Source organism: Gadus morhua, chromosome 11 (genome assembly GCF_902167405.1).
Source record: "Gadus morhua chromosome 11, gadMor3.0, whole genome shotgun sequence".
Classification (NCBI taxonomy): domain Eukaryota; kingdom Metazoa; phylum Chordata; class Actinopteri; order Gadiformes; family Gadidae; genus Gadus; species Gadus morhua.
This window is the reverse complement of record NC_044058.1, coordinates 17,523,412-17,550,630: the sequence shown is the minus strand read 5'-3', so window position 1 is coordinate 17,550,630 and position 27,219 is coordinate 17,523,412. Positions and strand designations below refer to the sequence as shown.

Genomic DNA, 27,219 nt, shown 5'->3' with positions numbered 1-27,219 from the left:
TGTGGAGAGACTGTCCATGTTAGCTGAAATACAACAACCCATTATATAATTAATGATTAACACCATTGCCATTGCTATCCTATTCTCTAATTCCACAATGCAGAAATAATTGCACACGCTCTTGCAAAAAATCAAAAATATCTTAAGGTAATAGGTTGACCCACACAATAAGATTAACCTTCGCATCCCATAATTAGCCAAATCAATGTTCCAACTCTGCTAATGACATGTTAGGGGCGATTGAAATTTGCCCAGAGCACATTAACATTTGTCGAATGTGGCCTCTAGCTGGAGATGATTGCGAAGGCTACGAAACGGAGGGCGGTTTGGATTTGATACCACAGGATCCTTTCGTATGTGCAGAGTTAATGAGTAGTGTGTTTATTTTCTCCAATTTCATTGATTTGTTAGAGAAAGGCCCATTGCTTGACTCACATTGAGTGTCATATTAGATAGAAAGAGACGTTGTGTGTGTGTGTGTGTGTGTGTGTGTGTGTGTGTGTGTGTGTGTGTGTGTGTGTGTGTGTGTGTGTGTGTGTGTGTGTGTGTGTGTGTGTGTGTGTGTGTGTGTGTGTGTGCGAGAGAGAGAGAGAGAGAGAGGGAGAGAGAGGGAGAAAGATAGAGAGTGAACTGTCTTCAGTGAGGAAGACTGCGAAAGAGCGAGTGATGGAGTGAGGGCTACAATGTGCGAGCGAGGGTGTTTAACTAGCAAACCAGGGTATGTCTGCAGCGTTTGGTTGAGGACATTAAGTATCCTCCCACATGGGGAGAAAAACACTTAACCTTTTCTCGGGAAAGAAGGGATAAATGCTGCGTAGGAAAATCACATTTATCCTTGCTTACAATGCAGGAAGTGGATAAGGAAGCAGCCTTTATTCTGGAGCACGTGATATCATTGCAGGCACCCCAACCCATTGATCTCAGAAGCACCTATCTCAGGGTTGAACCCTCATTTTGAATTCATATCAAAATAGGATTGATTATATTGGGCTTAATATCCTTGAGTTTCATGAGCCTATGAGTATAAATGTTTGATCTCCCACTCATTTGCATTGATCAGACTGCACACATACAAATCAGACGTTTCAACAACTTCAAGAAGTTCCCAACGGTACTGGAGAGTAATAGGAGAATATTAAGACAGCGCTGTGACATATTGAAACACAAGCTCAAAAGGCAGACCCATCTACCTTCAGGGATCCGTAACCGTAGTGTTAGTATTTGATTACAGCTGAGCTAGTTCCTGGCTGCGATCAGACCACCACCTGTCATTGACCCCTTGCCTGCTGGGCCTGACCCCTCACCTTTCCTCTCCCCCTCCCTGATCTGGGTTGGATAATTCCTTCCAATCTCTGCAGTGCTGCAAAGGGATAAACGGCATGTGTTGTGATAATGAGCGGTTTCCTGATCAATGTGCCTCAAGGATATGCTGACCCTTGCTGGCCATCACTCCAGCCCTCTGACTCCACTCTCCACTCCGTGCACATACACCCACCAGTCACGGTGAGTCAAGGGCCTGCAGGTTTTTAGAGGTTAGCATTCCAGATGTTCAAATGTGTAACTTTGTGCACATTTGGGCTTTTTTTTCTTGACTGAACCTCGCCTGACGCTGCCTTAGGGAGTCGGGGGTGGTGGCGAGGTGGATGGTGATGTTGGTGGAAGTGGTGTTTGTGGTGGTGGTGGTGGTGGTGGTGGAGGTGTTGGAGGTGGAGGTCGTTGTGGAGGTGGTGGTGGTAGTGGTGGGGGAAGTGGTGGTAGAGGTAATGATGCGGTGGTGGTGGTGGAGGTTGGGGTAGTGGTAATGATTGTGGTGGTTGTGGAGGTGGGGGAAGTGGTGGTGGAGGTGGAGGTGGAGGTGGTGGTAATAGTAATGATTGTGGTGGAGGTGGTGGTGGTGGAGTTGGAGGTGGTTGTTGGGGTGAACCGGCAATTGACTTATGGTTGTTTGATGGGATTTGAATGTGCAGCTTGTGCATAAAATACAGAATGAGCAAAGAGCTGTGTCAGGACCTAGTGCTGTGTGTGTGTGTGTGCGTGTGCGTGTGTGTGTGTGTGTGTGTGTGTGTGTGTGTGTGTGTGTGTGTGTGCGTGCGTGCGTGCGTGTGTGTGTGTGTGTGTGTGCGCTTGCCTATTTGTCTGTGTGGGTGTGTGGGACGGTATTGTGTGCCCTAGTATATGATAATTCTGCTCTCTTCGATTCGGAGGGAGATGCAATTACTGTTCATTATTACTGATGGAGGGTTCTCGCTTTTTTGAGCGTTTGTTCGCCTTTCTGTTTGCCCACAATATGCCCCAGCTAGCATGTGATCTGAGATTATCGATAGTATTAGAACCATTTATATTGCTGCTGTTCCCTTTGTGTTATCCTACACCCTCCGCGGATAACCACAGTATGAGCGTCTTACATACAAAGTATTTCTGGCACATTTATATGGACAGTGTAGAAATAACTCAAGCTAATAATACAGCAGTAGAGAACAAAGTCACTGAGGTCCAAGTAGATAAAGGTCTTCCATCTTGCCACCGATAATAATCCACCAGTGCCTTGGTCATAAATATAACATTTGTTTTGCTGAATGGGATGGAGTATTATGATCTAATAGCGATACCATGCCCAAAAGTGAAACATTCACATTGTTTTAGTTCATCAAGTAAAACTGCCACAGAGATTTTTTATTCCTTCTTTCCTTTTCAAAACGCACATAATTCAAAAAAACATTTTGAATCACATAACATTGTTTAATTGGGGTTGAAGTGTATTCTCAGTTGGATTCACCCTCCTTATTAAGGAGTATCTTTTTTCTTCCTTTATTATCCTCTGTAATGTCGACTATGGGTTCGGACGATTGAGAGGGGCCTTGTAGCGAAGGCTGTCCCCACGACAAAGGAGAGACGGGAGGTGGGGGAGATGGCATGGCTAGTGTGGCTAATCTGGGGGCCACTTCAATACGATCAAAGGATTAACAGAGCTGTGTTCTAATCAGCACTGGCTGCCCACCCAGTAGAGGAACGGTACGCCCGCTGAAGGGAAGACGTGATCCCTCCTCAGAGGCGTGCAGAGGAAAACTTTAGCAGACATGTGACGATGACTTCAGACGATCCAACGGCAAGGTGGCATTACCAAACATTACACCATGTTGTCGGAAAGGGACCGTGAACATCAATTCATCTTTCTTTCATGTTGATATTCAACATACCAAACTATTCCATTTTGTCACTTTTACTTAAATACGACCTATGTTTAGAGAAAACAGGTGCAAAATCTCATGTTTTTGCTTGCCTCCGCCAACCAGTTTGTGACCGTTTTTTGTGAATTCAAAGTGCCTTTTTACCAGAAACTTTGCCGTCACGACGAAGGGACACTATTGTACGTACTGCCGCGGCTGTGCGGATGTGTAGAGCTCTGTCTGGGCAGCTGTTGACGTTGACGGCTGTGTCTGAGATAGGTTTAACCTTCTCAGGCTCTTGTACTATACCATTAAAACGCTGATACACAGCGATGGTACTAGCTTAAAAAAAAAGGAAGTGGGAAGTAGAAGTGGAAATCTGGAAAAAACCTACCCCTTCCCTCATAGTATTCACGCTGCAATTGTTTCAAATCTCATAGTGTTGTTTTCCAGCTGAAACAGGGGACTCACTTACACTTTAATTACTTATTAATACAACGCAGATGTGTCATTTGCTCACCTTTCACGTTCACTCACCACAAAATCTTTTAATTAATGATTTCGGGGATGATTTTGATTTCCTGACAGCTGCTTAGGACCCCCTGTGATGCCCTTGTACTTTACCACATCCTTGCTGTAGTTGTTTTGAATCAGCGCTGGGTGCCTGCTGTGTACAGAGTGTGTCTGAGGGAAGCCCACCTGGGCTCCCTGCCCGGGCTATAGGAGCATATGCTGGTTATCCTCTGACTCTTCCTGATTTAACCACCTCTCTCTCTAGCTCTCTGTCTGTTTCTGTGTCTCTGTCTCTCTCTGTCTCTCGCTCTCTCTCTCTCTCTCTCTCTCTCTCTCTCTCTCTCTCTCTCTCTCTCTCTCTCTCTCCCAATCTCTCACTATAACACGCACATCTTACTCTCTCTGTCTCTCTGTCTCTCTCTCTCTCTCTCTCTCTCTCTCTCTCTCTCTCTCTCTCTCTCTCTCTCTCTCTCTCTCTCTCTCTCCCTCTCTCTGCCACCTTATCAGCAGTCTGTAGCTTGCATGCTCAATCGCCTGATTTGTCAAGGGTGACTCCGAAAGATTCTGATAGGCACTTTGCAAATCACCCAGTTGATCTAAAATATCGACCGGCCGCAAAAAGTCATTACACACAATAATGGCGGCCAGGACCTTGAAGTTGTGACTTAATTAGGTTTCAAATGGCCTCAAAAATGCCTTCAAATTGGATCCCTTGGAGAGTAAATGCACCTTGGGATTCATCACTTAGATTACAGGTGCAGACATTGAAGCACAACCTACCACATACAATAGGACCGCTGCTGGCTACATGATAGAGTCTGAAGAGGGCTGACCTTCCATAATCCCTCTATTGCCAATGCCGGCCATGCTTATCTGTTGCTGTTTTTCTCATTGCGATTATTAAACGAATGGGCCAGGAAATGAAATTTTCTTTGTAGAAACAGACCTTTGGTTTGAACTACCGGTTCCTACTGTTATTTGAACTCATGGATTGAACTCATGCATCCATATTCTATTATTTGCTGTACTTGTTTCATATATGTGTCTAGGCGAATATTCAAAATAAGAAAAATGATTGTTTACTAATGAGTAGGAATCATGAACTAACAACACTTTATAAATTATGAATTCCCCACTTACTACCACTCTATTAACGCTTCATAGTTGATGTTAGCTTAAATGCTACCGGAATAAATATAAAACAGCGGTATCGCTGTAGCAGTCATTGAATTTAAGTGTTTTTATACCTTAATTTGCCATGCGTGTGTTTGTGTGTGTGTGTGTGTGTGTGTGTGTGTGTGTGTGTGTGTGTGTGTGTGTGTGTGTGTGTGTGTGTGTGTGTGTGTATGTGTGTGTGTGTTGGTCCAAAGCAGAAAACCAAGATCTCCACGTACGACAAGATGTGGGAGTTCATGAGCAGTCGGAGGCACTCAGTGATGGTGAAGAACGTGGAGGAGGGCATTCACCGCGTGCTCACCTCTGACTACGCCTTCCTCATGGAGTCCACCACCATCGAGTTCGTCACGCAGCGCAACTGCAACCTCACGCAGATCGGGGGCCTCATCGACTCCAAGGCCTACGGAGTCGGCACCCCCATGGGTGCGTACGCTCTCAAACTTTTTACCCAGACCTCCCCTTACCCAGAACGCACCTGGACGCCGTTCCGTGAAAGAATGCCGATGATGTTGGGGACCGTCCACAGATCGTGCTGCACTCGTTGACGGTGTAAACCTTTGCATCACGTTTGTTGACATGTACGCCAAATAGTCATTGACCCATCAGACCACGGGATTGGAAGTCAACAAATCACACTTCACGTCACTCATAATAACTGATCGAAAACTGGCAACCCCTGCATTTTGGTCATAATGTTAATTCAGCAACTCGAGTTTTGGATATGGTCGTGATTATTTATGCAGGTGTCAGTGGGCTCCACAGGCAGAGGGTTAATCACTACTGGGCCCCGGCTGAGCAAAGTTTGAGAAGGACTGACAACATGTAGTGATGCCTTCACTGTTCCCTATCTGGAGGTCGAGGTCTGGCAGTATCGGCTCATGTTTTCTGAGACATATTTTCCACCCTACATGCATGATGGGACATACAGGTGTGTCTTCTACAGGTCCTGTCTAGCTCAGGTGTGTATAAGGTCGACCCGTTTTTGGGTTTGATTTCCCACAGGCCATCCGTGCTAAGAATGTTCGCGCTGCAGAGGCCGTTGATAAAAGTTCCGCTGAACGGTGTTGCCCTCATGAACGAGGAGTCACGGGCGGATGTATTCAGAGTTGTATTTTATTAGTCCGTTAAATAACAATGAACATAATTTAATTGTACCGTTTTATCAGTCATATTTGCAATGGCTATGTAAACATTAATTTAGCAGGCGCCTGGTTAACCTAACCAAAATACACGCGTTACATCGTATATGTACAAGATAATAAACATGTATTCACACTATATAATAAACTACTACCACTACTACCTTGAATACAGTCACACATTTACTTTATTATCTAAATAATATATACAAGTACCGATAATTATGTTCAATGTCTACCATTGCCACGACAACCTTCAGCTTTGAGCAGCACATGATAGCCAACCGCCTAAAGATATACCTTGTAAGGCTTGTACATTGCAGCGTCACATCGCAATGAAGGCTTCCGTTTTGGAAGAATAAGGGCATTAGATTATTAGTTATTATGGTTGAGGTCAAGTTTTTTTTTATAATTGATTTCTAATTTATCCTGAAATGATTTGACATAATGGGGCGACATTTGAAAGTGCCACAGCGTTTCACTTGAAAAAGCAACGGTTTCATTCGCCGAGGTGACAGTATATTTAAGTTATTAGAAATGGAGTATCTGCAAAAAAAAGTCCCATAATGCAATCTGATGTACAAGCCGTAGAAATTGTCCCTTCTAAAAAAAGAATGGTTTAATTTGTGTATAATCCTGTGTCTCTGTTCTAATCACAGTAATGCTGCATATCCCACAATGGCATATATTTTTAAATGTGTTTATATCCATGTCAGATGATATATACAGAAGGATTTTTTTCAGGAATAGATTAGACGCGAGAACACTTCATTGTTGTCTTCTGTCTATTGTCTTCAACCTTCGTTGCAACCCACGTGGTGTCTTTTCACCGTAGAGAGGCAATGTGTATGATACGAGCCTAGGGCTAGAGGAACCATGAGGAGAGAGAGAGAGAGAGAGAGAGAGAGAGAGAGAGAGAGAGAGAGAGAGAGAGAGAGAGAGAGAGAGAGAGAGAGAGCGAGAGAGAGGCTCAGTTCAGGTTGTGTGCGGAGGTGTCTGCATTTGATTATTGAGCTCAGCGGAAGATTGTCTTAATCCGGTTATGCACGCCAAACCACAATTTCCTCCAAGACACCAAAAACAGTAAAAATAAATAAATAATAGTAATAGAAAAAGAACACGTTGTGTTAAGTACCCGAGTTAAGAGAGTGAAAATTAATTAGAGTCAATTTGAGAGGGAACTCAACGTGAAGAACTGGTGAAAAGGAGACACACTGTGTGCGTTGTGTTCATTACTGTTTCAAGAATTCTTGCCTCCTCCTCAGCGTGGCCTATAAACAAAAAATGCTTCACAATTAATTTCAGTCTAACGACACTCAGTAATTGTAGGAGTTCTTGCACTTGCACGTTCCACCACTCCTTGTTTCTAGGACTCCTTCCAGTGACCTGTCGCAAGTGCTTGACACACATATCATCTGGTTATACCTCAAGCTTATTCTCCCATAACGAATAACGAATAGACGCCACAAAAACACGGCAAAACATTGAGACATAGATTTGGAGATCATTGCAACACGGGGCCTTAAAATCACCCACCCTTAGCGGCAATTCAAGAAGATAATGTGAACGATGATGTTCCTTCCTCTGTTATTGCTTTCTACAATGTCCTTGATGTGTGTGTGTCTGTGTGTGTGTGTGGGTGTATGACTCTGCATCTGTCAATGTGTTTCGCCTTTGTCGGGTCTGCTTTCAAGTGTGGGATTGACAGTCTGCCATCCAACAGGGTTGTGTGTGGACGGAGTAGCCCTGCTCCTTGTTTGTGTGTAACGTCCACAGCAACACGCCCATTGTGCAGCACAACGCATATTTGACCAGGAAAAGGAAAGAAAGTGGGGAGAAAACAAAACGTGTTATATCATTACTCCCCCGTGGCTCGTTCTCATGCAGTCAGAACAAGCCATTTAAATTGCTAATCCTACCCTTTTAGTACCCTTTTTTCCATATGCAGCCTTTATTCCCCGTATAGCCGGGCCATTTAGCATATATCTCATTGACTTTAATAGAGAGTCGTTGTCGGGTAGCATTAGCACCTGAATCGTCATAGCGGACGTACGGTTCCACTCGCCGGGCCCCTAGTGGCCGATCTGAGCTCTGTAATGGACGGGCCTCACAGCTGCTGCTCCCAGCTCTGTCTACTGGAATGTCTACACTCCGGAGTGTGACCCTGATGTTCTCAACGTGCCTATAGCAAACAAAGTATGCACGAATGTTGTTCTCGCAAAAAACCTTGTCATCAGCGTGGACATTGCTAATTTCCATTTCAAATAATATGATTTTGACTTCAAATGTTTGCTGGTAATGCTTCCCTTGTGGATGTCCATTATGGGCCCAATTGCATTGTATTGCCTCACCTATCCTGGTTCTACCTGTCTACTCCTAACCATCCCTAGAGGGAGGCATCCCCTACTCTGCGTAGTTCTGTGCGACTGTATCTAGGGGATATCCAAATACAATGGACTAAGCAACATTTTTGCATTTTCTGTTTTCAAACTGAGATTGTGTGCGTGCGTGTGTGTGTGTGTGTATGTGAGGTGAATGGTAATGCGACCGCAATTCACACGCACAGAAGTTTTTCGTGCTGGGTGCCCTAGAGAGGTAATTAAATGGAGTCATTGAGTACATCTGACACAAGTTCTGTACCTGCACAGGTTGTTCACTTGGAACGACTCCTCCACCGCTGCCTGCCTCTGTCTCTCTGGAACGTGTTCGCCGTCTCCCACTTCAGCCGCGTGTGTCTTTGTTAGGCTACAAAAATGATATGCTATATGCCTCGGTCACTCCGTTAGTCATGCAAGTGGATGTCAATCCGTGTTTGGTTTAGCGGAGACATGAGCCATATGGAGACCTGGGTGTCTTCTCTCCCCTGTGTGTACTAGTCGGGGAACGGCGAGTGACTCGCGGCGCACAAGTAAACTAGACAAGGACACGACAGGAGGCAGAGAGACAGATTCTTGAAGAGAGAGAGAGAGGGAAAGAGAGAGACATAGGGAGAGGGGGGGAGAGAGAGAGAGAGAGAGAGAGAGAGAGAGAGAGAGAGAGAGAGAGAGAGAGAGAGAGAGAGAGAGAGAGAGAGAGAGAGAGAGAAAACGGAAGAGAGGAAGGGAGGACGAGAGAGAACAAATTAATCTGCAGTGATGCAAGCGAGTCCCGAGACGAGTGTACCCGTTGTATGTGAAAGCACTCCAATCAGGTGTTTCGGCCCATCTGGGCTACTGTCCCGATAGTAAATTGTTGTACGTACGATATGTGATGCGAGTATCTATTTACTAGGCCCAACATGCAAAACAAGTCCTTGTCTGTATGGCAAAAGCAGAACAATATTTTTCCCCCATCTCACTGTGCTTATATGACACATGTTCAGAGTGCAAGACAAGACGTTGCAGCTCATGTACATTTCTATGTTGTTTGTCCCTTTTCTTTGGGGGGTTGGATCCGGAGACAATGCATCTGGGATCGGTGTGCCATTACTCAGCTTTGATCCTGCAGATTACTGCTATGTGTCTTACTCTGGATTCACAGTGGCCTGTCCCGCTCTCTCTCTCAATTCGCGCCTCCGTCTGAGGATTAAGTGCCTCTCTAACGGTGCGCATGCTGAGAAGGGCTCTTTTTTTAGCTCTCGAAATTAACATACTCTGTTTATCACCGAGAAGCACAACACATTGAAATCTCTCTCTCTCTCTCTCTCTCTCTCTCTCTCTCTCTCTCTCTCTCTCTCTCTCTCTCTCTCTCTCTCTCTCTCTCTCCTGTCTCTCTCTTACCAGCGATATCTGGTTCCTAGTATTCAATGGGTTTATTCCACCGTTCAAATTATGAAACACTTGAAGAAAGTGTGATATAATAACAGTGATACCACAAGTGAAAATTTGCTTGCAAGAACAAACACAGCCCAAAAAAACAGGGTTCTGCATGGCGTGTCTTCAACTCGCGGGCTGAATGATGATCGCCATGTGCTCCTTCCCTCAGATGACGCCTTTCCATTTGTTTTGATGCGGTGTAGAGCTGGCAGGGTTCCAAGGCTGCCCGTCCCTCCTACTGAGCAGCAGTTATCGGACACACATTGACTGTGTTTTTTGTTCCCCAGCAGAGGTAGCAAAGGGACCGGGTGCAGGCTAGGGCCGGTACTTAGATAGAAACGAATGGCAGAGAGGAAAAATGCTTATGTTTTTACCCCTGGCCATCACCGCGGTACTAGATGGGTTTCTTGAAATACCCTGGCCGGCCGTTTTTTTAAATAAAAGCCGGGACACCCGATCACCCGCGGGCTAAGATAAAGGACACGGGAGATGTGAGGTATTCAAACGTGGTCCCCTGGCTGCCACCGCGGCAGCAGCAGCTCCGTCACGCACCTGTGGGTGGCGGTTACCCCAGGGGCTCCGGCGGGAAGTGTATCATTGTCGCTGTTTAGGGTCTTAATACGGCGCGTTTCACACGGCCCCGTTGTCAGACCGACAACCAGCCGACGCCCCACGGAGATCAGCTGTCCCTCGTGTACTGAACCAAACGTTTAGTTGTTGTTTTTTTAGCTGCCCCAGCTACCACCACAACAACAACAAAATGGTTGTGGCTTGACGGTTTTCAGTTCAAGACAAGGTTTTTTTGCCAAACTGTGGTAGAAAGATTTGTGGGAATGTATGCGTGTCTCACATAAGGCTTCACCCTTCTACTGTAATCAGGGTCGGTGTCATGTGACCCGGTTTTGATGTGCTCGCGCCAGAGACGTGCCAGAGTTTATTTTATCAACGTGGGGAGGAGGAGGCCCCCTCGAGCATTGTGGGTAAACAGAAGAGCGGTTGCGTTGGGCGCACTCTGCATATATATCACACATGCGCGCGCGTGTGTGGGAAGGGATTTCTTCAAAGATGTGCACTGGGAATGCCTCTACTTATTAAGGCAACAAAACAGGTCGTAGTGGAAGCGTTACTGCAATTTAAACACGGCAACAGCTTTAATTAAAGAAATAAAGTGTGTGTGGATAAAACGAAAGGGCGTAGAGGCCCCCCTTGGAGATATTTTGTTCTTAATGGCTTGTTATTGCTGGGTGCTTTGGGTTTCGCGGAAACGGTAAGGACGATAAGGAATCCGTTATAGTGGAGGAATCTGTTATAATGTGCAGTTTATTCTGGACGACATGGATTGTTATTTGCAATAAGTCTTTATGTTATACAAGAGCTTTCAAAACTCTTGTATATTTTTTTATTTTTTCTTAAATATAATGGGAGCTTTTTCATACAGTAGACACAACTATGTAATTTCCTTTTACTTAGAACGTAGCAAAGTGCAGTATTTCCTTCTGTGGAAACATTGGTCTAAAAAGGTTGCTTTAATACATTCTTAATAGGTAGGTGACAAAGGGAAAAATACAATAACCAGTTTCTCCTCCACCCCATGACCTAAATAAGGTTAGAGGCCATGTAGGCAAAAAATACATCTTAAACGCCTCATCAGAGCAGTATTTCTCTATCACTTTAATATAGCAGTCACACTTTATCTAAAACATTCACTGTAACACATTCAATCACTCACTATTCTATGAGTCTTTTATGTATTTCCTTTCTCACAAAGGCCTGTGGGCCAAACCTACACGCCTGCATAACAAGCATGACGGCATTTGAAAGACCACACTTAAATGGAAAAACATTATCACACAAAAAAACCGTAGCCCAGATCTCCCCTCACCCCCCCCCCCCCCCTCTCTCCACAAAGCCTCCTTGAATCGTTCTGTGCCATGTTCACTCAGATGGATAACCTGTGTCATTTTCTTTGTTGTGTTTCCCCTCTCCCCCCCCCCCCCCCCCCCCCCCCCCTCAGGCTCTCCGTACCGAGATAAGATCACTATAGCCATCCTCCAGCTGCAAGAGGAGGGGAAGCTGCACATGATGAAGGAGAAGTGGTGGCGGGGGAACGGCTGCCCCGAGGAGGAGAGCAAGGAGGCCAGCGCTCTGGGGGTGCAGAACATCGGGGGCATCTTCATCGTGCTGGCTGCTGGCCTGGTGCTGTCCGTGTTCGTGGCCGTCGGGGAGTTCCTCTACAAGTCCAGGCAGAACGCGCAGCTCGAAAAGGTACGTGCGACCGCGTCGACGTAAACGTGACGCGCGGGGGGCGTTGGGCCTGACACCCGGAGAGGTGTGTGAGATGTGTGTGACACAGGATAAAGATAACAGCGATGTGTGGGCGCCGGATGGGTGTTTCAGGGGAAATTGATCGGCCCCACACACTGTCCCCTTTCACGTCAAAAGAAGAAAGAAATGCATACTTCCTGTACCATGCCATATCATCTCTTGGACATACTAACTAAATACACATGCATACTTATATGATAAGTAGGAGCAAGTTCATCTTTAAACGTGTTTTGTAGAATTTGTCTGATACCCATGGCAGCAGATTGATATGACAGAATGCAGCGATGTATATACATGACTACAAGACATGAATGGAAAGACGGATATATGGATTCAATGAATTTTGACAGTGACTCAATCTGTAGTCATATATTCCACAAGATAAGGGTTGGTGTCTTTGCATTTATTCATTTAGGCCCAATGGCGACAACGAGATAAACGTGAGGAATTCTGCTGTCACCATGGACCCGCGCTAGACTTTAACCACCGTCCCAAATGACCGCAAGAAAAACCCAAGACACTTTTGTACTGTAAAGCATCAAACAAATGCCCCGGCGTTTATTTGTTTCACACCATTTCCTGTTTCGTCTTCTGGGAGGTTTTTTGTGAATAGGTTTTTGTTGCCACTCTCGTGTACGATGGGAATAAACCGCATCTGACTCGTTTCAGACTAAACCAAACATGGGGAACACGTGGGCAGACGGGTTCACGTTGTCTTTCGTTTTCCAGTCGACGCTGTAGGGCTTTCCCCGCCACGACGACGACCACCACGCATGAACCCCGCGAGGTGATCTGAGGCTTCCCTTGCACTGCACATAGTAGTAATAGTGGTGACCTCTCCTCTCCCTCTACATAGTGTCACGCTACTCTTTGAAAGGAGTCCCACTCCTGATCCACTCTCCAGAATAAAAAACATGTGTAGTAGCAAGCCTCAGATAAATGATAATGGTATAGCCTGAACAAAGAAAAACTGCAATAATTGCTGCCAGTCGATGTATACATTCAATTACATACAGTATGCGCAATTCAGTACGTCGCCGAGCAGTAACCCAGTAAGCCATTAATAATCATAACAATAATAATTGACTACAGGTTGGGGGTTGGGGGGGTACTGTAAATTGTCCTGGTGAAACATAGCCCTCCCCTGGTGTCGACTTGCCCCCGGGGATAATGAGCTCTCTTGGAGGAGACAGAATCATAAATCCCGGTGTCTAAGCCCTGCTTCGCCCACTAGCGCTAGCTAACAGCTTACTCGAACACCTTCCATTGTTCACGTAGCGTGCTGCACCACGGCCAAAATACCATTTTATTGATGAGCCCACGCTCCTGCCTGTGTTTTGATGTTCACATATGTGCACAAATGCACATCCTCGAACGTACATTCACACACACACACACACACACACACACACACACACACACACACACACACACACACACACACACACACACACACACACACACACACACACACACACACAAACACCCACACACACACACACACACACACACACACACACACACACACACACACACACACACACAAACAGGCAAACACGTGTAGTCACATATACGTGTACACAAATGTGACATTATGCTACTCATATAAATTTACAATTTTGAGAGCGCCATGTTTATTAAAGTTGGAGATGTACATGGTATTGTAGAAATAACTATTTTTTAAATATGATATCTTTAAAAAAGACTATCCTTCAAAGAATAATGTTAACCACTTGAAATATTTAGCAATTGATGCAAGTGGTCAAAATCGTATATTGTTACACTTTTCACCTTGTTGTAGATCACTGTGCTCAACGTATATAAGGATATTAAATTACCCGGTTTGATTGAGTCTGTAAAAGTATTATTACCTATGACTATTATTGGATATTAACTTTCTGTATAAGGTCATGTTTGTATCTATACCCTTCCAGACACTTCTTTTTAGATATGATAACAGTGAGTATAATGTGAAAGTTGACTTCATGTTACACATAACTATAGTTGGTCTAACATTTGTTGTCAATTTAAAAGGATAATTACTACATTTACTTTTACACTTGTGTCTACTGCAACTTGAAACACATTAATGTGTGAAAATGGGCAAGTGAGCACATGCAGAATGCAACGCATTCACTTTGTCAATTATTTGATTGTTATTTTTGCTGGGATTATTTCACTTAATTTATAAAACAGCCGTAGGGGTTACATGACAGATATTTATCGATTACAATTAGTTCATCATACACTGTCCAATAGTAAGCCAAATTGTTATCGGGCTAATCTGTGGAAATCAATCATATAATTTGTGTGGTTATTGGGCACCTCTTGAATAATTGACTATTACCTTTTATTTTCCAACATGGGGTTATTTTCTCTCCATGATGCTGAAAGTGTCAACTTGAAAAATGTGGTGCTAAGCATCTCTTTGTTGTGTTTCACACGCTTGACAGCGCACGCCCCGCAATTTGCATTCTATAATTACTTGTGTTTTCAAACACTCTAAGGGAGAAAAATAGCAGCTCTTCGTTCATTAAATGGGATGAGCGGTACACCCTGTGAACACTGAGAACTGTTGATAGTGCTTTTAAGATCCAAACAGACGTGTAAAAGGCACCGATGGTGCTTTTTGAGAAGATGGAATTGAACTGAATTTTCGGATTGTGATGCTATGAGACCTGAGCCTTGTCAAATGACACGGTCCACCTGTTAAAGTAATAAATACAATATTGTGAATAAACATTTGATAAGTTTGCACATTTGGGATATTTTTTTGTATAATTGTTTTTTATTTAACTAGCGACCCAGAGCTTTTGGGCTTTTCTTTGTCCCCAGTTTGTTCTTCCCCACATATTCCATGCTCACTACATGCTACGTTTAGCCTCAATCAGACAGTAAGTACTGTATTGAAAAGCAAGATTTTGCTTTTCAGGCTAGCTAATCCTACACCCAGGCCTACTTCAATTAGAACAATCATTCTTCCCAACTCACACATGATTCATTAAAATGAATTCAGGATGACTTAAGTCCGCTAAACACAACACAACACGTTGACATCGCGAAGGGAACGTCCGCCATTTCTTCCTTCTCCATCCGCAGCCCTCGCACCCGCGTGCTAACAACAGCAGCAGCCATTCTGTAGCCAGCCACAGCTAATTGATTTGTCCTCATCCCCATCTCCGACGTGTCAGAGTTCCATGATTACCACGGTTGTCCATTTCCTTCCTCTTCTCCACCTCCTCTCCCCCCCTTCCCCCCCCACCCAGCTCCTCCTCCGCTTCCTCCTACCGCTTCTCCTCCTCCCGCTCCTCCTCCTCCTCCTGCTCTTCCCTCTCCTCCTGCCCGCTGCTGAAGGCGCCGCAGAGTAACCCGGCTCCACGGGGGGGAGGGGCCCCCACAGGGACCACCTGCTGTGTGAGGAGCCCGCCTCATCCCCATGTGCACACCCGCTCTCATCCCACACACACACACACACACACACATGCGCGCACAAGCACACACACGCACACACACATATGCACATACATATGCATGCACATGCACACACACACATGCACGCACATGCACAAACACACACACACACACACACACACACACACACACACACATGCATGCATGCACATGCACACACACGCACACATACAAACACAGACAAATACACACAAACGCACATGGAAACACAAGCACACACACACACAGACGCATGCATGCACATGCAGACACATGCACACACACACACACACACACACACACACACACACACACACACACACACACACACACACACACACACACACACACACAAACGTGTGTAGAAACACTAAGACTAATACCCACATTTGCATGCGCATGGACACAGTAGACATATATATATACATAATAGATATATATATATATATATTTGTATGTGTGTGTGTTTGTGTGTGTGAGTTTGCAGCATCACCACGTATAAAACACAAAGAAAAAAAATCCACACAAATCCACGCCCACACACTCACATGCATGAAGGAATAAACGGATAGATAAATAAATAAATAGACCCAAAACAACAACAGCAGCAGCAAGACCATAGTGACAACCGGGCACGCGGTGAAAGTCTGTCTGGTGGGAGCTCAGTGGAGCCCACACACATTAGGCAAAGTCACAAAACAACTCTTCACTTATCACTCTCCGGGGGTGAGAGACGGAGAGTGAGGCGATGATTACCCCGGCAGCTCTCGGCCATTCAATTCACATCACCGGTTCTACGCCTTTTCTTATTTTCCTCCTTTTTTTTCTTATTCGTTGCCTTCCATTTTTCTGCCCCAATGTATTCCGAAACAAGCCTGTTTGTGAATTAAAGGTTTGAGGGTAGCGACACGATTGATCCATACAAGCCTTTTTTTAATGTTCGATCTAAAGTATATTTATATCAAGAAAACAGTAAATGGCCCCGTTGTGTGAGTGACATTATGTTTAAGTATCGATGTTATATGGTACAAAGAAGGTAAAACCCAAGCCCAAACCCATGCTGAATAGAAATGTGTTACAGTTATAAAACAATATTGAACTGGTATCAAAAGGCCACCATCAATCTAGTGTGACATCCGTATCAGGGGCTGGCAGTAACAGCTTGTGAGTTAAAGATTGCGCTCCATCTTTAACTCAGAAGAGGGGAGCTTCAAACTGTGTCATGCTATTCAACTTTACAGAGAAGGAAAAATCGATAGCTATAAAAGCTGTTTTTCAGAGTGGTGTGGCAATCAGCAGTTACTTCGCCAGACCGTTCGAGCAAGAAAGAGATTACTATTTTTTAGTGCTTTTATTATGATGTAACATGCATCCACATTTCAATGATATCATTTTTATTTGATTGAATCCAATTTTTGCAGATCGTCAGGTATCGTGGCAAAACGCTGCGACACATAGCGAAGCGTCTAGCCTCTATCCTTTATCCGTTGCTACTACTAATGTAACGTTTATAGTGGATCGTCTTAGCTCAGGAGGTAGAGCAGATGTCTTGTAACCGAAAGGTTGCTAGTTCGAACACCAGCTCCTCCTAGCTGAGTGTTGATGTGTCCCTGACCAAGACACTTAACCCTAACTGCTCCTGACAAGCTGGCTGTCACCTTGCATGGTTGACTCTGCCGTCGGTGTGTCAATGTGTGTATTAAACGATTTAAGTTGTTTTGGATAAAAGTGTCTGCTAAATGCCCTAATTGTAATTGCCATCAGAATCATTTCGACTTGAGTCAGGGCCATCCTGCAGGAGAACAGGGTGCTGCATCATTCTTCTGAGTGATTGTAAGAGATGCCCCAAGCGTTGGGGACCAGAGTTAACACAAGATCCAGCCTCTGGCAGAACACACTTTTTCCCCTCGAATAAAAAAAACCCAAAAACAAAACATGAGGACCTGGATTATCTCCCAGCAGACAAAAGTATTCATCCTAGAGAAATGTGTTTTCCCCTCAGCCTTCTGAGGGCCACAAGTATGAAGTGCGTAAGTCCCAGTGTTGGCATTGTTTAGCACAACTTGTGCCGACGCCAGAGTAGCTTGAGACAGGGAGGGTTGGAAGGGAGAACCAAGGGGAGAAGGGACGAGGAGCAGTTGGATCAGGCATGTGGCTGCAACACAAGCCTTGAGTCAGATGAGAAGTAATGAGTGTTGATATGGCTGCCTGCTCCGAGGGTCTGGGTAGGGGAAATCCACCGTGGACGAATTGCTTACTGGGATTGTCTGGGGAGCCTGTCTGTCCGTGTGTGTGTGTGTGTGTGTGTGTGTGTGTGTGTGTGTGTGTGTGTGTGTGTGTGTGTGTGTGTGTGTGTGTGTGTGTGTGTGTGTGTGTGTGTGTGTGTGCGTGCGTGCGTGCATTAGCGTGTTTGTGTGCGAGAGAGCGGTTTTGTGTGTATATGTCGTTTTGTTTGTGACATAACTGCAAATTGCACTTAGTTGATGAAATGTAGTCTTGCATATTTCACGTGTATGTGTTTGATCCAAATTGTGTGTTGGGTGTGTGTCGGCGTTTGTGTGTTTGTGTTTATATGTTTGTGTGTATGCATGCGTGTGTGTGTATGTCAATGCTTGTGTTTGTGTCTGAGCCCAGTGAACATTAGCGTCCATATTTGTACCGAGGTCCCCAAAAAATGTACCAAATCACAGATAATGAATATAGCACTCACTTTGTGGACTCAAATCTATTTTAGAAAAAACGTTTTTAAACATTATTTGATTATTTCTTGCCCCGACGCAGCCGGTCAAAAGCCGGTTAAGAGAGAAACAGAGTGAACAAAATGTGTCTGTTTGCCTTGCTGTGTGTACCCTGAATCATGTGGCTATTACCTTTAAATCCTTGCTGGTAACTCAGGCTTAACAGGCTCATATGAATCACACTCACCTGCCAAGTACAACAGAGGCTTAGAAAACCTAACCGTTTTAACTAATTCCAGTTCAGGTTTTATCCATGTGACGTTCAACCCTAAAGACACAACCAATCACACAATGACCACCAATATCCCTAGCTCAATCAGTACATTTTATAATTATCTACGGATTTTTCTTATATATTTTGGGTTTTTATAAATCCTCATTTCATAAAATGAAATAGTCCAGAAGGTTCTGTCCATGAAATCACTGTGGATTAACTTAGCCAGCTAAGATCTTTCTCAGATTGTCTGCAGCAGGGCAGTAGTTTTATGCTCACAAAGCCATTTTCATGGATCCTAAGATTGGTTTGTGATGAATGCTCCCTTTTGTATAGTACAATATAATATTAAGATATTAAATCACTCGGTTATGCAATCAGTCTTTCATTTATTCATAATTAATGTCATGCACGTCTAATTACACACTGTATAATACAATGATTTGATGGTGTCGAAATGTAGAACTTTGATTAGTCTCTCCAAATTAGCGTTTGCCAATCACATGCTATTTTTACTTACCCCTTTCTAGTGCCCACCTATTGACCCGTAATGTCCCTAAATCTCTTAAATTCCTTCCACTTACAAACCCATCATCATAACTCCACCATTAGCACCACCACCTCTAACTCCACCATCACTAACACCACCAATACCACCACTAATAACACCACCTCCACTAACACCACCACCATCTCCACTACCCCCCCCCCCCCCCCCCCCCCATCATCATCACCACCACTTACACCACGTCCATCACCACATCCACCACCACAATCAACACCCATACCAACACCACTAACTCCTAGCATGACCACCACTGACATCACCACCCCCACCCCCTCCCCTCCACCGCCATCACCACCACCAACACCACCCTGTCCCGACGTCTCCCAGCCTGTGTACTTGTACACTGGGCTCAATGCGTCACCATTCATCCTCTGTAGCAGTTCCCCGCCGTGGGTCGGGGGGGGGGGGGGGGGGGGGGGGGGGGGTGGCAGAACTGGGTCGCTGTTCTGCTTGGATCTCACAGAGACACATTTCTTTGTTTTTGTTTTCTCTGCTTCTTCCCCTTTTTCCTCTGTTTCTGTCCGTCTCTCTCTCGCCTCCCCTCTGATCCTCCCGTCCTCCGATCCTCGGATGGTCTGAGCGCAGCGGTCCTTCTGCAGCGCCATGCTGGACGAGCTTCGGGTTTCGCTCAAGTGCCAGCGGCGGCTGAAGCACAAGCCCCAGCCGGCTGCCCTGGTCAAGACAGAGGAGGTCATCAACATGCACACCTTTAACGACCGCCGACTGCCCGGGAAAGAGACCATGGCCTGAATGGGACTCTATGCTCGTCCTCACTCTCTCTCTCTCTCTCTCTCTCTCTCACTCTCTCTCTCTCTCTCTCTCTCTCTCTCTCTCACTCTCTCTCTCCCTCTCTCTCTCTCTCTCTCCCCCTCTCCCTCTCTCTCTCTATCTCTCTCTCTTCCTCCCTCCCTCCCTCCCTCCCCCCCTCTATCGCTCTCTCTCTCTCTCTCTCCCTCTGTCCCTCTCCTCTCCCTCTCACTCCTTCCCTCCCTCTCTCCCTCCCCCCTCTCTCTCTCACTACCTCCCTCCTCTCTCTCTCCACCTCTGGATCTGTCTCTATGTTTCTTTCGTGTGGATATGAGGTGTGTGGAGACGCTGGGAAATGAAAAAAGAAATGTCTGGGCGCCGAGGCTTGTGTGGTTTTCGTGGGGAGACTCTGGCTCTGAGAGGCTGGCGCATCGTTTCAGAGCCTCTCCCCCCCCCCCCCCCCCCCCCCCTCTCCTCTCCCACACCTCCACCACCACCACCGCCACGACCGCCAACACCACCCCTCAAGCGCAGCGCAGACAAGCCGACCGCGGCATCGTTGTTTCTAAACACTTTCAAGGGATAACAGATACGACAATATTTCCTGTGGAAATCATTTGAACCCGGGCAGCGCTGCGCACGCTTCGGCGGGATACCTCAGCACCCGTCAACACCTCCGGGGCCAGAAGGAGGAGAGGTGGAGGCGGGGGGACGGAGACAGGACAGTGAGAGAGCCGGGACTCCATATGCTGGAGGACGCGTAGAGGTTTTAGATCAATCATATGTATAAATATAGAGGGGGACAAGTCGTCCCTTTTTTAGTATGTGTATTTAAGACGATTTGGACCTATCATCTTTCACTGCTACTGGAAGCTGTCTTTCAATGCACAGACGACTGAAATGTGTGGCTACCCCACACACCAACACACATACTCAGAGGCTTATTCTGAAAGAACACACAGAGACACCCACATGTAGGGGAGCGAGGAAATGAAGAGATGGAAGGGTAAATACGCCGTGGCCATGTTCAAATGAAAGAATTTGATTAAGCAGCAAATGTGAGCGGAAGAGGAGATGGGGCTCAACCAACCAAATCAAACGGATCATCCAGAAAAACCCCACGGTTCCATAATGTACAGAGACACATTGCTTAGTGACATATATCGATCAATATCCAGAAGGGATGTATTGTATATCAACCATCAGGCAATAAGGGATTACTTTGTTTATTTGTGTTTCAAAAAGTACTAACACTTTTTATCTCGTGAAGCAGAGTTCTGTTTTTTTTTTTTACTTTTTTTTCAAGTCTGATTATTCAAAGTAAAACCTTTCGTATACACAACCATGCTGACCATTGAGAAGGGAGTACCTAAGGTCGGTTTGGCGGGAGGGGAATATAAGTACACCGTCAGATATTCTGCCTAGAGAGGATTATATGAGAGAGATGCAAACACTTAATGTTACCATGAAGGAAAAAAACAAAGACAAAAAAAATCGTTTAAATGTGTTGAATATAATTAAAGCACTAGGCGTGGATCACTGAATCAAATTTCACAGCAATCACACAGCTCTATTTATTCAAGTATTTATTCTTTTTTAAATTCAGAATTTCTTTATTTATAATTGCGGGACTGTTTTTTTGTTTTTTCACGACTGCAGTAAATTGCACCTCACTTTTAGTCGGTATATGAGCAAGTGATGTTCTTTGGTTTCATTCTACTCTCTGTGTCCATCCACTTGCATTTTTTTGTAATCCTGTGGCTTTTTATTTGAGTAACAAACTCCACAGTTACTTGTAAAAATGCAATTTCTATGGGGAAAAAAGCAGTGTTTTTGTACTAAGAGACTCAAAATTTTATAATAATTTTTATCAACACAAAAGGAACACACCACAGCTTGTCATCCACAGCAGTGGACCTCACCCCCCTCCCCCCAACACTCCCGCGTCCCACCCCCCTCTCACAGAGAAACTCACTCCAGGTCTGTGTGTGTGTGTGCGTGTGCGTGCGCGTGCGTGCGTGCGTGCGTGCGTGTGTGTGTGTGTGTGTGTGTGTGTGTGTGTGTGCGTGTGTGCGTGCGTGCGTGTGTGTGTGTGGTTTTGGTGAGTCTATTATGAGTCAATCTTAGCTTGGACACCCCCCCTCCCCTCCCACCAATGTATGTATCCTCAGATAGAGGAGTAGTTATTCTCCCAGAGTCCCTGTGCACCTGTCCACTGAGTTACCAAGACGTGGTGAATGACAGCAGTGACACGCGTTTTAGAAGACGAGGGAAGCGGAGAAGGAGTAAGAAGAAGCTAAATGAAACAAAACTATTTTTATCATGCATATTTAAAGAAAGATATTTTTACTTCATAAAAAGGAAGTGTAAGGACGATACTGGTTAGAGTGAATATTTAGCGTCCAACAGAAACACACGCACACACACACACACACACACACACACACACACACACACACACACACACACACACACACACACACACACACACACACACACACACACGACTTAAAGGTCTGCCAGGTAAACGATCCTTCTTACACCTCCCATCACCGAGACAGACGACAGGGGGGGCGGAGATATCGTGTGTAAATGGTTTTAACATGGGGACAAAAAAAGATTTATTTAAAAATAAAGAACACTTACCTAATTTTAAACATATTGTTGAAAAAGAAAAAATGAAGTGCACACAGTTTACCCTTTGAAGTTGATGCACATGTTTAAAGAAATTAATAAAAAAAAGAAATATTCACAACTCCCACCTTTCCATGCCTTTTTATTTCACTTGTGGGTGCAGCAGATCTGATCCTGATGGCCCGGAGTGGGCTGTGATCACTCCACAGTGTCCACTTCAAACAGGAGGTCTCTAATGATTATTAGAGTGGTTTTATGTATCATATAAAAGTGATAAATTGGCACAAATGTTGACGACATGCAGCAATAATAAAATAAATACTTAAAAACCTTTTGTGTTTGGACTTATGTCACCCACAAACATATGTCACCCACAAATAGTGTGTTTGAGTGTGTCTGTGTGTGAGTGTGTGTGTGCATGTGTATTGTATGGGAGTGCCCTTGAAATTCCCTATAGGTGAGCTTGAACCAAAATATCATAAAATATACGGTTAGGGTGTAACCATGGCATGACCTCCACATCATTTTTTCCACCGTCTACACTATAACCAATGACTCATTGGAACAGCAGCCAATCACCTGAAAGCACCATGCTCACCCTGACCCCCCCCGGGGTGCTACGGGCCCACACATACACACACACACACACACACACACACAGAGACATACACAGACCCCGACACACAGACACACACTGTTGAAGCGGATTACATTTAACAGCATTTGTAGCCGTGTGTCGGCCCTGCTGCTCCTAAACCGATTTGCTCACATCTACTTGACCTCTCATTGTCCGGTATTCAGCATGGGCCCGGCATCAGTGTGACCCGGACATCCCCGTCCATCATTGCATATTTATGACATTTATTGCGTAAGGCACTGAACGGGCTGAGTGATCAGGTTACGTTATGGCTGACTGGCTTGGCGGTTCCTACCGTCAAGAGCATAGAGGCATTAAATCTCACCTTAAATGACAATATAATCCGTTTGAAGTCAATTTAAAAGGTGGCGTATTCTGTTCCGTGATGAACGCCGATTGCACACTTGCTGTTTTTTGTCAAGGTGTGTGACATGAGGGGCATTCAATCCTCAAGCGCTAGGGAACTGATTAAATGCAGTCAAGCTCTCCCCCAAAAAGAACGAGAGAAAGAAATTGTGCGTGTGTGTTTATGTGTGTGTATGTGTTTGTGTGTGTTTGTGTGTGTTTGTGTGTGAGAGCAGAGGCTGATCTCATTAATTAGCTAATCACCACGGCCAGCTGGTTTGGCAGCGATGAGGACCTGGTAGGTAGACGGCTCTCCTCACAGTGGCTCTGATCTCGAGAGTAAAATCTGTTTATCCAGCAGACTAGTGTTTTAATGAAGTCACAGGAACGGGTAGCGGGGGTGATTGTGAGTGTTTGTGTGTATATGTGTGTGTTTGTGCGTGTGTGTGTCTGTGTGTGTGGGCAAGGCTGTGTCTTCAAAAAGCAACAAACGTTTATCTGATTAATTTAAAACATCCCATCTCATTTGCAGCTCTTGTTTTCTGCCAAGGTCAAGCAAAGACATCAGCACAGCAGGACTCGAAGAGAAATCTGGGGTTTATCGGTTGATGGGTGGGATTTCTAACAAACACATCTGTTGAAATAAACATCACCTGCCTCACACTAACCGTGGGGCAGTGTTAAATAAATAAATACATCAAAATCATTTGGAAAAAAGAAAACCAAAGAGATAAGAATGACCTGACAAGCTATTGTCAGTTAGAGCAGACGTAAACCATTCTGCTGCCCCCAAGCTCCCAACACAACACAGCAAACAAGAGGAAAATAAATGAGAAACCACTCCAAATCAAACGGTACAAGGTTCACAGGAAGAACTGAAACCCCAAACCACTTCACGACGGAATGCCACAAAACACAAGGGGCGCAGAGACAGCGATGCACAACTACTCTAAAACAAAATAGAAGAGGATGAAGAAGAAGAAGAAGAAGAAGAAGAAGAAGAAGAAGAAGAAGAAGAAGAAGAAGAAGAAGAAGGGGTTAAAAATAGAAGAAGAAGGAAGAAGAAAAGAAGAGGAAGAAGTAAAAATAGAACAAGAAGTAGGAAGAAGAAGAAGAAGAAGAAGAAGAAGAAAAAGAAGGAGAATAAGGAGAAGAAGCAGGACACAGTGGTTCCTGAAGGCTTCCTGGTTTGCCGCTGGCCGGAGATTATTGGGTAAACACAGGCTGAAGGGTTCAGGGGAGAGGGATAAAGGAGCAAAGGGGAGTCGCAGGCCATTTATCCTCTGATCCCCACTTCGGGTGCCTTACCAACATAATCCCCAATGACACCCACAAAGGGGTAAGCGGTGGGGGTGGGCTGGACTGGGGGGGGTATGGTAGCCCCCCGGTACCTCACCACAGGCATGGTGAGCAAATTACACCGGTCGGCCGGACGCCATAAACACACTAATATAACATGACCAGATTATCAGGTCAATTCAAGATTGGAATTTCAGCAGAGTAGAGCCTTATGTGTGCGTGCGTTTGCTTGTGTGTGTGTGTGTGTGTGTGTGTGTGTGTGTGTGTGCTTGTGTGTGTGTGCATGTACATGCGTGCGTTTGTGCGTTTGTGTGCGTGTGTGTGTGAGTGTGTGTGTATAGCATCATGTGTTGAAAGGAAGACAGGAAGGAATTGACAACTGGATTTTGTTCTGCTAGGTTTCAGAATTGGTGTGAAACAATTAAAGACAACAAGAAGTCCATCACTTTGACCTCCACCAGGTACCAGGACACACCCCTAAGATGCAGCATGCTTTCTAGGGTGAAGGGGGCCCTCGACAATGTGGAAGAATACATCAGTGGCGAACCAAGCGTCACATAAGACACAGCCGTGCCTAATTCTTGTGCCCGACAGATACTAGCAGGCACTTGCAATAATGTAAAAACGCATACAAATCATTTCTGTATGCATTATATATTCTGTATTTACCATAATAGACTGGATCTCCAGGAGGTCTTGTGGCGTACGAAGAAAACACCAATCCAGTCAGGCCATTACAATGCATTATCTGTAATCCTGCCCTCAAACGCAGAAACAGTGAAAACCCCGTCTTTGTTGTGGTGTAATCAATATTGGTGAGTCTCAGCATGTATTGCTGCAATTTCAGTCACACATATTTCAAGTCTCAATTCTAAAAAATATATCTATGCGATTTTTTTTCTATGTGGGATTTTGATGTTTCTTACGTTATGTTTTGCCTGATTAAAATAGTATCTTTCAGGCAATGGACCAATAGGGGTAAAGAAATACCTTACTGGTGCGAAGCGAATCAAGCGTGTCTCAGCTCACGCGTCTTCGCCCACTGGATGAGTACATGTAAGAGGCAGTGACAGGCTGGGTAACTCTCATAACTTTGATCATGCATTATGAATCCAAGGTATGTATTATTCATGAAGATTGAGATAGCAGTGCTGCTTGAGAATGTGGCCTTTCCACCTCTACCCCTCCCCCTTTCTCTCTCTTTCTCTCACACACACACACACAGACACACACACACACACACACACACACACACACACACACACAAACACACATTTATACAAACACATGAAAACACACACATACATCTCCACACACACACACACACACACACACAAACACACACACACACATACACACACACACACACACACACACATTTCCACATATACATCTCCACACACACACACACACACACACACACACACACACACACACACACACACACATACATCTCTACACATACCACACAAAGACACACACAAGGCTTCTCTCCCCAGCACAAGGTAATCCAGCTGTTTTCTTTTCACTTTGTCCTCCTATACCTGGGAATCTTGAAAACAATCTCAGCTCCCGTTCCCGTGCCTACATCCCCTCACCACATAGTCACACACACACACACACACACACACACACACACACACACACACACACACACACACACACACACACACACACACACACACACACACACACACACACACACACACACACACGTTTACCCTACCAACAGGGGACTATCAGTTTTCATCGACCAAGTGTGGACCTCTATTTCTGGTCATTTAAAAATTACAAAAACATAATACAGAGTTTAGTTTTAAGTTATTCATAAGTCATAATATAACTTCAAATGTGTTTTTTTGATTTATTTTAAAGAAGTTGCCAAGAGGGGACTTGAATACTTAAGCGATATTTACCTATCAAAGAGGGGACTCCATTCACTGCAGCAAGGGAGCTGTCTGTGCCTATTGTTTCACTCAATGAGTGTTTGCCAACTGCAACTGTTGCTTCTGTCAATGTGTTTACATGGGAAAATATAAAAGATGGTCCCCACTTGGATTGTAAAACATGACAGAAGTCCCCTGTTAAATGGTATGGAGCGACCCTCACACTCCTGCATGGATCTATTCATGAAGTGTGGAAAAGAATAAATGTAATCCTCATCAATAATCTATAATCATCTTTTAAGATATATTTAGAAGGGTTAAAAAATGGGCGATTAATTTGCAATTTGCAAGTTAAATATGGAAAATAATGCGATTAATCACGATTAAATATTTTTATTGATTGACAGCCCTAGTTAGCCCTGTTATCTATAAGTCTTTTTTCCTCATGACAAAATGTCTCTTATGAACTATGGAAGAACTGTGTAAAGGCTCTATGGCAAATTATTTATTTTGTACTATAGAGAAAGCAGTTAACATTTTTTTTCTACCCTAATGAATACATAAATGCTGGAGTGTAAGTGTCGCTC

At 44.7% G+C, this 27,219-nt stretch overlaps 1 protein-coding gene across 3 annotated transcripts in view; it reads left to right on the top strand.

Annotated features, from left to right (window-relative positions):
• Positions 1–19,924, top strand: part of grik2 (glutamate receptor, ionotropic, kainate 2) — a 123,191-nt gene extending 103,267 nt beyond the window's left edge. For 2 of the 3 annotated variants that reach the window (XM_030370962.1, XM_030370961.1), the window contains 3 exons: positions 5,054–5,279; positions 11,804–12,054; positions 19,670–19,924. In XM_030370962.1, the coding sequence (XP_030226822.1) occupies positions 5,054–5,279; positions 11,804–12,054; positions 19,670–19,834 (642 nt within the window). In that variant the 3' untranslated portion in view covers positions 19,835–19,924. Of the gene's footprint in view, positions 1–5,053; positions 5,280–11,803; positions 12,055–12,529; positions 12,799–19,669 lie in introns of those variants that run through there. The other variant, XM_030370963.1, reaches the window with a different exon arrangement.
• Positions 19,925–27,219: the final 7,295 nt, after the last annotated feature.